Source organism: Penicillium argentinense (genome assembly GCF_028826775.1).
Source record: "Penicillium argentinense strain IBT 30761 chromosome Unknown utg000004l_segment0_segment0, whole genome shotgun sequence".
Lineage (NCBI taxonomy): Eukaryota > Fungi > Ascomycota > Eurotiomycetes > Eurotiales > Aspergillaceae > Penicillium > Penicillium argentinense.
The window spans coordinates 5028599-5042289 of NW_026622663.1; the positions used below are offsets into that span (position 1 = coordinate 5028599).

Below are 13691 nucleotides of genomic sequence, written 5' to 3' on the forward strand. Positions count from 1 at the left end.
CCGATATCCTCCATGCCCATCAATTGAACGAATTCTGCGTGCTTTTGACGCGGCAGTAGCTTGGTGAGCCCATCCGCAGCCATGTCCTTTGTTTCGCTCCATCTGATGAGAATTCTGCCTGCCTGGACCTCCTGACGGAGCCAGTGGTTGTGTACATCAACGTGACGTAGCTTCGTGCGCAGCTGAGGAGCTTCCTTGGTGAGAAGCCGGATCGTCTGCTGGTTATCACATCTGATAGCGAGCTCGTGCTTTGGATCAAAGCGAATAGATTCAAAGAGACGTTTCCACATGCTAATATTCCTTGCAGTCTCAGAGATCGCCAGTAGCTCCGCTTCGGTAGTACTGGTAGTCACTGTACGCTGTTTGCTAGTTCTCCAGTCAACTGGTCCTCCGAAAATGATGCATATGTATCCCTCCGAGCTCTTCCGGTCAGGATTATCAGCGAACGAGGCATCACTAAAGAGAGTGACGGCTTCGTTGTCCTCAGATCGGCGTGGCCGGTAGGTAAGGGCAAGAAAACGGGTGTGGTATAGGTAGGATATCACACGGTTGATCGCTTCGAGATGCTCCGGTCCCGGGTTCGTGAGGAATTGAGCTAACGCGGAAGTTGCTTTGGCTGCATCTGGCCGTGTGATGGTAGTGGCATACTGAGTGGAGCCTACCTTTTCCTGGTACTCATGAATCTGTTCCTTCGTGGCCTGCCCAGCGTACGGCTTCAATGTAGCTGGTGGTAAGGGTGTATCGAAGCGGCGATATGTGGTAAGGTGATATCTGCTGGCCATAGAGGAGATGTATGAGTCCTGACAGAGCCAGAGGGCCATCTGTTGTCTGTCACGGACGATACGAATCCCTAGGAACCACTCAGCTTCGCCTATGTCTCTCAATTCCCATGTTACATTGAGTTTTTCTCTAATGTCTGCCGCACGCTGGCGCTGAGATGGGTGATTGACAATGATTATATCATCCACATAGAAGAATATGATAATGCCGTCCGATGCGAAGAGACAAAGGTCTTCTTGAACGACAGTGAGACCTAGCTGAGTCAAGACCTTTGAGGCCTCGCGCTGCCAGAGCCTCGGAGATTTCCGTAAGCCGTAGAGAGCTCTTAAGAGCTTCCAGCAATGTCCAGACTGTCTGAATCCCTCTGGCATCTCGGTTATCACTGTGTCATCCAGTGAGCTATTGAGAAAGGCGTTGACGGCATCAAATTGGCGTGTTTCAAGGTCAAATGCAGCGACTAGGGCAAGAACGGTGCGGGCCGTACGGGAAGCGAGGGTAGCTGAATATTTCTCTTCTGTAGAGAGCTTCTGGAGATCTCCTCGCACACAGATTCTCGCCTTCAGCTTCGCGAGATATCCATCGCTATCGAATTTATAGTTGAATACCCATTTCAACGGAAGCACCTGCACGCTGCGGTCATTTGGACGCTGTATGACATCAAAGGTGCCTTTTCGTTCGATAGTTTTTACCTCAAGGCCGGCGGCTGCTAGGAAACCTTCGTTGAACGGGTGATTTATCATCTCTCGCCAGTTCCGGGGTTCAGGGGGAAGATCATCACGGTGAGGTCTCGTGTGTGAGTGAGATCCGTTGAGGCCAGTTGCAAAGGCTGCGAGTATACCCTCTTCAGCATCCTCGTCTGCCGAGAAGGCTAAATTGCTGATATCTCTTGATGTTCGTTTACGTGAGCCTGACAGAATGTTCCGAGTCGAGATATCTCCCACGATGTCTCTAGGCGCAATGCGAGTCCCTTGTGTAGGTGTAGCGGCTGAGAGCTCTCTCTGAAGTTGTTCAGTGAGTTGATCTTGAGAATCACGAGTTGGTGGTTCCGGAAAGGCACCTGGGATTGATTCTGGTGGTATGCGAGGCATCGAGGCCTGTATAGGCTGAATGGATGGCGTGGGTGACGGTGATATCATCTGTTGAGGCTCCACTAGCTTTGGAGTGGCTGATTTCTCTGGCTGAGGTATATCCAGACTTGGTCCAGAAATAACCTGGTCAGAATCCTCGTTGTCGTCGATAACGAATGGCATGGATTCCAAGATATCGCTGACAGGCTCCTTTTCTAGCTCTTGAGTGTTAAAGAACACATTCTCATCAAAAACAACATCTCGCACTGATCGTACGGCTCCTCTGCGTGGAAACCACACCCTCCAGATATTCGAGGCTTCATAGCCAACGAGATAGCCTATTTCGGCGCGTGGTTCCATCTTTGCTGCGTTCGGAATAACTTGCTTCCTCACATATGCTCGGCAGCCGAAAATCCTCAGATTCGCGAGGTTAACACGTTGTTGTGGCTGATTAAGGAATGCCTCTTGGTAAGGGACTATCCACCGGCCGTCTGGCAACTTCGTGGGCGATCTGTTGATGATCCATATCGCGGCTCTAACAGCTTCTGGCCATAGATTCTTCGGAAGGCCTGCATCGGATATAAGAGCACGAGCCATGGTGATTACCACCCCCCAGATCGCTCCGCGAAGCCATTCTGTTCCGGGGTACCCACGACACTGTGTTCAATGATAAAGCCTTCATTTGACAGGAAATCCTCTACTGTACGACCCGCAGAGCGTTCGTTATCGTATCGAAAGGCATGGATCGGAAGATTCCACTGCTTCTTGGCTAGGGCCACAAATTGACTAACCGCGTCTTGACAGCCGTTCTTCTTCTCATGAGTATAGGCTGCATGGAGGCGTACGCCCTCGAGGTAGAAGTGCGTCATCCAGCGATCTCCATTATAACCTGGGTCGATCTGGACAAGATCAAAGTGGATACGCCCATACTTGCCGTACGGTGTTCCAGTAGTCCTGCGAGAGATCTGACGTTTGGCCTTGGTTAGCTGACAGACTTCACATCTCTCAGGGTTGTCATGACGGTTATCTTCGCAGATCCCATCGATTTTGACTCCATCAACCATCTCTGGTAGCTTTTCAATCTTCTGGTCAAAGGCGTGGCCTAACCGACGATGCCAGCGCCGCGCTGAGGCTACTGAGAGATGGGGCTTCTCCGAATGCCGTACCGAAAATGCTGCTCGGTGATTCGGATCATATATGACTGTGTAGAGACCATGATATCTCCCTATCTCAAGAACAGCCTCTTCGCCTTTAAAGATCGCTCTTTCAGCAGATTTGAAGCAGAATCCTTTGTCTTCGATCACAGAGAGTGAGATCAAGCTTGTGTGGAAGCCAGGCGAGTACCACACGTTATCCAGGGTAATAGGCACTGTAGCGCCTGTACGAGGGTGTCTCCCAGTGATCCTGACCTGCCCATAGCCTATCATCGGCGTCACTGTTTGACCGGTTTTAACGGTGCTATTTCGCGGCGTATAGGTCAAGAACTGTCGGCGGTCGTTGCAGATATGACAGGTGGCTCCGGTATCAAGAATCCAGCTGTCTTTGAGAAGCTCATCGTCCACTGCTGACGCTGCGATAGCTCGAGTATCATTAGCGAAGAACGCTAAGGACGGATTCTCTGGCTGAGCCGAACCAGCAAGGTGAGCTGATTTAGCGTTTTTCTGCTGTATTTTGGCGATTTTCTCCTGATCTTGAGGACTCATCTGCTTTATGTATTCAGGAATGCGTTGAACAGTTCCCTCTCTTGGCTTCCATCCATCTGGTCGAAGTGATTCGTCAAGATAGAAGCATTTTGAGTAGTGATGCTGAGGATGTGCGTTACCACACGGACATTTCTTGCGATAGGCCTTTTCTGCAGGCTTAGCCTCAGGTTCACCATTCAGTGAAGCTAGAGCTATCTTGGGCTGCTTCCGTCCTCCAGAGACTGTAAGATCTCCACGGCGGCTGCGATAGCTAGCTATAACTTCATCAAATGTGACAGATTTATCCTTATCTGCAAGCTTTTCGCGCCAGGTTATGCACCAGCCATCATCAATTGGTTGTATAGCGTCAAGAAAGTCTCGTATCGCGAAGTGATCTCCAAGTGAGCAGTCAGGTATGCCCGCGATCTTGCCCTCTTCGAATAGGCTAACCCACTGAGTTAACCAGTGGTTTGTATCACCTGAAGGCTTTTGTTTGATCATCTCTCTCCAAGCACGGCGAAGTTGTTGCTGTCGATTCTGAGGTTTTGGTTTGAACGTTTCAGATAGCTTCAGTAGCTTCTTCCGCGGTGAGTCCTCTCCCACAATGAGATAGTGATGTTCTGTGGCTAGCGAGCGGGTGATAAGGCCATTCAATCGTGACATAGTCTTTAACAACCTCTGCCGGCGCTGATTACGACGATCGTACGCTTGAACAGCGAACGTGTATCTCTTCAGCTCAGCATCATCTAGCTCCATAATATCTCTCTCTCGTTGGCGGTTATCCCGGGGTAGTGAGGGCTCTTCCTGAGCCTCGGGCACTTGTAGGACCTCCTCGTCCGTCTTCTCAGGATCAAGGTAATCCCATACATCTTCTGCAACAGCCGCTGACTTGATATGGCCTATCCAGACCCTCCACTGCGCTTCCGACTGAAGCTTTTGGTCAAGCGGGACCTGCATCAGATCTTCCCTCGCGATATCAGACATCTTCGCACAAGATATAGCTCAGACACTCGAATTCTCCTCATATAACGTTTCCGAAGGATGTTTGTCGGTGCGGATCTCGCTGTGTGCTGAACGTAAGAGCTCACAAGGGGTGGCTAAGCGTTCAGGGGTATCCGACCGTGTTAGGTGCTTCGGGGATTCGTTGACTGCGAGATACAGAGCAGGTAGGTGATATATCTCTCTCATACAGTCAGGCAGTCCGGGCTCATAACTGTCAGGATGAGGAATCGATGTACTGGCTAGTACTGAAGATGTCCAAACAGAATAAGATGATTGATTGTAGGTTCTCCGATCGGTTGAGCGATCTCAGGGGTCTTTATAGTTGAACTATGGCGTGTTATGACACCATACTAGGTGGAAATTGGGTGAACGATGAATAAGCCAATCCCGAAGGGTCCTAGTGGTATTTGACCACCTTCTCAGTTTGTCAGTAACTTATCTATAGGCAACTGGGCGATGGCAATACCAGATCCTGAACATTTGTCAGAGCAAGCTAAGACAGTGTGGACTAGTATGTATGCGGCAGACCGAATGGGATCTCAGATGTGCGTATTGGTGACGGTCTACCATAAGACAGAGGGGCGGGAAGATGTGTCTGTAACGAGAGGAATCTAACCGTATTTGGCTAGTGGCTAGCTGGAGAGACTAGAGGTATCATAATCTTGACAAATTCTTGTTTCATAGAGTGTAAATATTGCGTAAGAAGTTGAATATGACCGTCGCTTTTATGAGGATGCTCCCAATGTCACTACGGCCTTTTGGGCGTTCATGCCCTGTCGCACTCGGTCCAATGCAAGCTGAACTGATCCCAATCCATGGCCAACAATCAACGGTTCCGGTGTAGCTTGGAAGATATTCTTCTCCAATGCCTCAGGCAAGAAACCCCTGTAAATAACTTCGCAGACTTCATTCTCTACAATGGTCCCTGCCAGCACTATCCACAGGTCAGTCAAGTTCATCAAACCCAGTGAGCAGCACTTACCAGCTTTAGCCTCAATGCCATGAAGCGACACCTCTTCTGGGACTGGGTTTGTTGTGATGACCTTCCTGTCTTGCTTCAACGCGTGAACAATATCCACACAAATCTGCACGGTTGACAGCTTGGAGATCGAATCAAAAACGCCCGCAAAATCCGTACCACTCAGAGCCCGGACAATGTCGTCTTTCGCGGACTCGCTTCGGTAGTCAAACACCTTGGACGCTCCAAGACGCAGACATTGCTTATGGTTCTGTGGACTGGCGGTTGTCAAGACCTGATAACCTGACGCCTTAGCCAGTTGAATGGCACAACTTCCCACGCTGGACGCGCCGCCCCAGACCAAAAGAGTCTTACCGGTCGGCTTGGGATTCACAGAGGGATGTTGTAGATGAAGATCATCCTTCTGGTATAGTCCGGCCGCGGCAGTTGAAAGCGCACAAGGAACAACAGAGCCTTGTGCGAACGAGATATCGGCGGGCAATGGACAGGTTAAGCTTGAGAGCAAAGCCGTATAATGCTGGAATCCGCCATGGCGAGTGAAGGTGCTATCCATTCCAAAGGCATGTCTAATTATAAAGCGAGTCAGTTGCCTATCCGCGACATCCTGAACAACGTGACGTCAAACCCAATCACTCGCTGACCAACTGTCACATCAGTGACGTTCGACCCGACTTCCACCACTTCGCCTGCGACATCGACGCCGAAAATATTGGGATAGGGAATATAATCCAGGAACGCGGTATCCTGTAGCATATAGTCGCACGGGTTGATCGCGACGGCATAGTTTTTCACCACTACCTCATTTGCCTCGGGGGAAGGATAGGGTGCTTCTTTCACGATGAATGGCTTGGCTTTGGGAGTGAGTGCCCAGGCAGCCTGGTTCAGAGGCTGGCTGTTCGAGTGATACTGTTTTTCTGTCATGTTGACAATAATCGAGGTAGGCAGACGGATAGAAAGAAAAAAGACCAAAATACTGTCAGCATTCGCTGGTATGCGATGACAAAGCAAACTGACTGTTGCTAAATCATATCACCAGGAATGTGTAGAAGGAGGAGAAGAAGAGTAAGATCAGTCAAAGAGATAGAACTGTCTGATTAACTAATAGTGTAACTAAGTAGATATATATAGACCGAAAATAGAACAAATACTGCAAACAAAATATGCAAGAGAAAGGGGTACGAACAGGGGTAGTTCGATACATTGAACGCCATGCATCTAATGTGGCTTCAATATATTGTACGCCATTCGGATGAACTATCGGCCGTCACTCCCAAGGGTAATCACGTGTGATTTCCCGACAAATACTATGAGATCTACTGGATCGGCAGGAGACAAAGTACTCCTTACAGCTCCCCTAATTGGAAAACAATCCATTACGAGATTTTAATTCAGTCTTTAGTTAATCAGGCAGAGATCTCCATGATAATTTTTTAAGATCAATTCCCAATGGTGCAATTGAGACGTTTCACAATTCCGAAAACCAGCCACTGCGTTTAGTGGAGTTCAAGTGCTCCACATAACAGAAATTACTGTGTTTTCTGTGCCTGTATTGTAGATATGGAGATGAATACGGAGTACAGCCACGAGATCTGGAATTCGTTGTTGTCAGCATTCGCTGGTATGCGATGACAAAGCAAACTGACTGTTACTAAATCATATCACCAGGAATGTGTGGAAGGAGGAGAAGAAGAGTGAGATCAGTTGTCTGATTAACTAATAATGTAACTAAGTAGATATATATAGACCGAAAATAGAACAAATACTGCAAACAAAATATGCAAGAGAAAGGGTACGAACAGGAGTAGTTCGATACATTGAACGCCATGCATCTAATGTGGCTTCAATATATTGTACGCCATTCGGATGAACTATCGGCCGTCACTCCCAAGGGTAATCACTTGTGATTTCCCGACAGTTGTGTATTTCGGGGTTACCGTTTCCAGTATGGACAATCTAGTTCGATAAATTCCAACTACATAAGATGAATTCTACACCCATCCATGGAGATCATTCAGCCAATTTCTAATCTATACATCTGCGCTTGTTGATTTACGGCCACGAAGACCTTTGCTAACTACCTGGAAAGCTCCTCAATATATCCTATCACCATGTTGCTTACTACCGAGCCCACCGAGTCTACCTTTCTCTTCACCTCCGAGTCTGTGGGTGAAGGACACCCTGATAAAGTCTGTGATCAAATCGCAGACGCCATCCTCGACGCCTGTTTACAACAAGATCATTTCTCCAAAGTCGCTATCGAAGCCGCCGCTCGACCAGGCCTGATCTTCGTGTTTGGTGTTCTGGACACTCAAGCCCAACTTGACATTGAAGCAATTGTCCGTGTGGTTCTCAAGGACATTGGGTATGACTGCCCTGATCAGGAGCTCGACTACAAAACCTGCCAGGTGATGGACTATGTGGAGCGACGAACTGCTCCCGAGGTTGCTGCGCCATCGGTCTTTCTCAGTCCAACAGATACCGAAGCTGCTGGTGACCAGGGCATCATTTTCGGTTATGCCACGAATGAAACCCCTCAATCACTGTATGTTCCAGAATTGAGTTACCATGTCCATAGCAAATTTACTGACTACATTAGGCCATTGACCATCGACTTGTCACACCGTATAACCCGGCAAATGAAAACTGCCCGTTTGGACGGGACTCTCCCCTGGTTGCGACCAGATACCAAAACGCAAGTTACGGTTGAGTACATCAGACGCAAGAATGGCGAAACCGCCCCGCTACGGGTGCATACTGTTGTTCTCACTGCACAGCACACCCAGGATGTGACGGTCGAGGAGTTGCGCCTGGCAGTCTATGAGAAAGTTATCTGCAAGGCCATTCCCGCGCAGTACCTGGATGACCAGACCGCTTACTACGTTCGTTTTCCCAGGCGGGAGATGCTTCACCCTCCGAATGCTAATCTGGAAATAATAGATCCAACCCACTGGAGACTTGGGAGTGACTCCGTCAGGGAAGTTTGCCGGTGTCACCGGTCGAAAGATCGTAGTCGACACGTACGGTGGATGGGGCGCCCATGGCGGTGGTGCCTTTTCTGGCAAAGATTATCGCCAGGTATGACTTATTGTTCTTCAATTCCGTATCAGGCAGATGCTCACTGTTCTTACAGGTTGATCGCTCCGCGGCATACATGGCACGATGGATTGCGAAATCAATTGTCAATGCCGGTCTCGCAGACCGATGTCTTATCCAGCTGTCATACTCAATCGGCATTGCTGAACCCTTGAGTATCTTCGTCGAGACCTACGGAACAGGCAAGACGACTGATTTGCAATTGGAAAAGATTGTGTCTGAAAACTTTGACATGCGACCTGCTTCCATTGCGAAAAAACTGGGGTTGATGAACCCTATTTACTACCAGACGTCGAAGAACGGACACTTTACCAACTCACTGTTCCCATGGGAGAAGCCCAAGGATCTCGTTCTGTAGCCCCAGGGTCTTTCACAGCTTTTTTAAAATGATAAACGTGTGTTTAGGCATTAATGCATTCATTTTTGATTCTCATATCCAACAGGCAAATTGTGGCAGGTGACCACAACACCACAACGCGCGGATGGAGATTAGTTTAGCATGATTAGAAAGCCCGCATCCGCCAGACTCTAAAGCCATTTCTCTTTTTACATATTATTGAAAATTGGTGGCAGGAAAGATGAAATACTCTTAATCCATAATGCCTATAACTAACATAAGTTTTAGCGTCCGAAGTGAAATGAACCCCGCCAATTTTGGGTACGCCACATGACGCATGTCGATCATCCGAGCCCGCAACCTTTTGCTGAATTCGTCCGTGGTTCGCCATCCGCGCTTGCTCATCTACCATGTCATACTCCCCTTGCATGTAGCTGATTGGTATTAAAAGATTTCATGGTATCGCGAATTACCCCGACCTCACTTAGCTTGGGAGCTGTAATCCAAACGTCATCACCACCAGCAAGAATATGCTTTTCATCTTTCAAACTTGATAAAACATAGCAGTTCGAAACTAGTATGACAAATCACGAAACTAATTGAAGTAGTCCATCGCCAAAGGTTTATCCTGACGTCACCCCACCAGCGGTTGTCAGGTGTCTAGTGTTGAATATACCCCTGCGTGTTCTAGTAGAATAACTATCAAGAATAAGCACAGACGTGCGTCAATTGCAGCTATTTATTAGGGTACAAAGTTGGGCCAGAGAACGCATAAACAGTATCACAACACTATTCTAATCCGAACCCTTAGTTGTGAAGGACACGGTGTGGAATGCGTGTTAATGTATGATAGAGTAATCATAGGAATTATCTGGCAATTCTATTTATTAGAACAGAATATTGGTATGAAGTGAATCAAGTAATGCCCCTGGTTCCTTTTCATGAAAATACTGCTTCTCACATTCAATATTCTTTTTACGCCTATCACCAGAAGGGGTTCGTGCTAAAATGGCAATTCTTATAGGAAACTAACCTATAGGAATTAAGTGAAAGATAAGTAGATCGTGCATAATTTGAACACTGGCTTATAACTCCTCAATCTAAGCTCAAAGCGTCCATTGCCTGACCCAAAATCAGGAGTTGAACAGATTAACTTCAATAGCTCGCCTCTTCACCAAAGCTGGGATCACAACGCCTCCGCCCTTAATATACTCCTTCATTTTACTAGTAGCACCATCAAAATCACCCACATTGATTTTCGATGTGACATTTTGGAGGCTGTTACAGCCTGTATTGTACGCGAAGGAGACAAGGGCGTCAAACTGATTCTGTGAGAGCTGTGACGAAATGTCAGAATAAAGGCATACGGATTCAATTGTCAGAAAGGAAGGGGTATAAAAGAAACGTACTTCAACGTCGACGCGGGAATTAACACAAGTTTCTTTTATCTGCAAATCATCCCTGAGAAGGGTTTTTTCTAACGGGTAATTCATGACCAGGACCAGAGCCACCCCAGGGTCGCAGGGATTTGGTCTCGTAGATAGAGGTTAAAGAAGATCTGCTTAATCAGAATCCACACTTGAAACTCCTCCAACATCTCTGGTTGAGCCAAAAGAAGGTAGAGAAGTTGGTGACTTTTTGAGGTTCATAATTTCGGCGACAGTGATCGATTTTCGGCGACAGCTAAACCTATTTTGGAATAGTGCCAAGTTAAACCTCTTTTGGTCATTAGTGTAACTTTCTTACTCTTTGATCAGAGATGCATTTTCTGACCTATCGAATCTTGTGTCCTCAATTAGTGCCGCGAACTTATTCATTGCAGCCCCTATTTCCATCCGCCCTGTTGACCATGCCTTGCAGGGGTGAATCCAGCGCTTCTCATCCCCACGTGCGATCGACCGCTGAGGAGCCAAGTTTAACATGACATTACTAGCCACAGGTCCTTAATCCATAATGCCTTAAAGGAGCGAGGGCTCCCTCCGACTTCTCTGCACACCTATTGGTCCCCTCCGTGTGTGGCGGCCCCACCCCAGTAATTTCCACTGACTCTGCCGGGAATCGCCACGCACGCGACGCGTAGGTCAGGGACGAGCGCGTCCTAGTAAAGTTTGTTAAGGATGATCAACCGATCAATCGAGGTTGTTTATGAGGATCCCGATAGAAAAATGACCTATCAACGCCTGGACCACCTCATTATCTGCCTTCTCCTCCTCTCCGGTCTCCTACTCTTGGCCAAATAAATCGCGTCATCCCCCTAAACCGCAGTCACTTGCTGAACGCGTCCACCCTACCAGCGGCCACCCTAACAGCGGCCATGATGGAGCATTTTCGCTATCTCCCGGAATACCAGGTGCTGGTGTGCATCCCCTGTGGGCATGCTGTCCCACCTGCTTACCTTGATACCCACCTAAAAGGCCATCGTAAAGAGTGGCTAGGCCTGGACTCGACCATGGCAATCTCCGTGCTCAAGAAACAACTGCAGGAATTCACATTAGCCGATCCTTCTCAACAGCAGATCCAGATTCCATCCCCTTCCTCCTTAGCCTTGCCTGGCCTGCCAGTAGAGGAGGGGATCGGATGCACGCAATGTCAATTTGTGACTCGCTCCGAGGGTTGGATGCAAAAACATGTCCGGACCCATCAGCTCACCCCACGACGGCAAGGTCGACCTCGGAAGACTAAACCCACGATTGCATTGACGCAGCCCCAGGCGGGCTCAGATCTCTGGGAAAAGGTCTATTGCCAGCGCTTCTTCCCCTCGGGCCCCCAAAGTCGATTCTTTCGGGTCGCTCCGCTTCTTGAACCTACTACAGCAGACCTAGTCGATCCTATTCGCGCCCAGATCTACGAGCAGATCCGGCAATGTGAGCAGAAGGAGAAAGAATACAACCAAGTCATCACGACAGATCGTGACTACAGTGAATACAGTCCTTGGCTAGAAAAGACTCGATGGCGTGACTACATCCACGGCTATACTTTCACGGAACTCACTGCACTCGCATATATGCCTGATCCTGTACGAGAACCTATCTTGCAGCTATGGATAAGAAGCCTAGACACCGTTGTCGACCAGGCTCTCGAATCCGTGACTAACCACCGGATCAATGTGTTCGACCAAGCCCGGATTAACAGCTTCGTTGACGATGCCTACCGACGACCGAGCCATCGACCGGTCTTCTTTCATCTTAAGCCCTCCACTGACCAGCGATATCGGCGCATCTGGAAGCGCCTTCTCTGTTTTGTGTATCGTGTGGCCCAACCAAGTCAGCCAATCCGACTCTCCCACATCTTGACTGCGGACCAGAAGGACCTTATCCAACGAATGGTAGAAGCAAGTCAACAGGTGCGTAGGCTTACAACTTCTGCCGCCGCCGCCCTTTCTATCATCCAGACTTCTGGACCACCACTTGAAGATGCCATCCGAGACGCTTCGGTGACACTGAACCGCACCTGCCTTCTGCTCTGCATTGCTCTTCTCGATCATATCCTGCGGAGAGATCCGTTTGAGAGTGTGGTCGTAGGTTTCTTCGCGATCCTGGGAATTGACGAAGGGAAGGAGACCTTTCGTGACGCCCATCAATATACCCCGATTCTTTCAGGATTCATCAAGATCGGACAGCTACTCGTGATCCAAAGAGCCGTCCTGGCCGTGGACGAGGGCACAGTGGATGAACCATCGAGCATCTTAGATGAGATGCGGCAGCGATTCCTGATCCATGGATGCGCTACCCCAATGGGCTGGGCACTCCGGCTGCGGACCTATGGCAAGAAGATCAAAGTCCGTCAGACTCCGATATTGCCGGGGCATGTAGACTGGTCCGATGATGGTAGCACCCTTAGCTATCGGGGCCAGTCCCTATACTCTAGAGGGTGTTCCACCCGGGGCCCGCTCGACTTCTTCGCCCTCTGATTGGTCCCCCGTGCGTGCTCCCGGCGCCCTCGGTGCGTGCCCGGAGGGCCCGCGCCCCATCAGATTCGCGCAGTCCGCGACCGCCGACCGCAGCGGGACCCCACCCCATGGGCGTAAATTCAATGTGCCGTAGGGTTTCTAGGGTTTTAGGGTTGCCGTCGTAAAATGGGTTTCGGGGCCCATTGTGTTGACATTTTTGCTGACAAAGATACCCCAAATTTGAATATGTTGTAAAAGCAATTCGGTTTGATAGTCAGATCAAATTTGAGGCCAATCCATATTGATATAAGCTTGGTTTCTGGGGTTCGAAAACGCCCGATGTTTTTGCAGGAGCGCGCATCACCCGCCGACCGTGGTCCATCCGCCGTACTCCGAAAATCACCCCCATCAGGTTTAGTTCACAGGACTAGTTTTTCGTCGAGATGTCAGAGGTTAATTGCCAGAGGATTGATTGATATCCCATATTTTAAGAGCATCATAGCCCCCATCAAATTCGCGAAATCCGCAACCGCCGACCGCAGCGACCCTGCCGGGCACAGCCATAGACTATTCACGATTCATTCGGCCAAGGATTGCTATATGATGCAGTTGGAGAATCATCCACACTCCGGTCGCACGATCGTACCAGACCTAAGCTTCACCACACCGAATTATCACATTTAGAGTATAGATGTGTATCCCCGTCTTTACAGTATATGTATTGAAGAGGGGAACGCTCGATGGCAGCACGCGCTGGGACGTGCGGGTCGATTCAGCAGAAAGACCACCACAAAACACACGCGTATGTAGGGGTCAGGTCGGGGAGGTGTAAGAAGGTGTATTCGAGAACTGGCTATCCGGC

General features: G+C 49.0%; 3 protein-coding genes across 3 annotated transcripts; 2 read left to right on the top strand and 1 right to left on the bottom strand.

Moving 5' to 3' along the window:
* Positions 1–5256: 5256 nt before the first annotated feature.
* N7532_004803 (zinc-binding alcohol dehydrogenase family protein) lies at positions 5257–6431 on the bottom strand (the record flags this gene model as incomplete). The annotated part of the gene is made up of 3 exons (XM_056617297.1): positions 5257–5465; positions 5514–6076; positions 6136–6431. 3 exons carry the CDS (start codon positions 6429–6431, stop codon positions 5257–5259), a joined length of 1068 nt encoding a protein of 355 aa, XP_056477654.1.
* Positions 6432–7618: 1187 nt separating this feature from the next.
* Positions 7619–8961, top strand: N7532_004804 (methionine adenosyltransferase; the record flags this gene model as incomplete). The annotated part of the gene is made up of 4 exons (XM_056617298.1): positions 7619–8052; positions 8107–8389; positions 8448–8585; positions 8641–8961. 4 exons carry the CDS (start codon positions 7619–7621, stop codon positions 8959–8961), a joined length of 1176 nt encoding a protein of 391 aa, XP_056477655.1.
* A 2293-nt stretch (positions 8962–11254) lies between these two features.
* N7532_004805 (uncharacterized protein) lies at positions 11255–12291 on the top strand (the record flags this gene model as incomplete). The annotated part of the gene is made up of 2 exons (XM_056617299.1): positions 11255–12188; positions 12245–12291. The coding sequence occupies 2 exons, from the start codon at positions 11255–11257 to the stop codon at positions 12289–12291; spliced, it is 981 nt and encodes a 326-aa protein (XP_056477656.1).
* Between the last annotated feature and the right edge of the window lie 1400 nt (positions 12292–13691).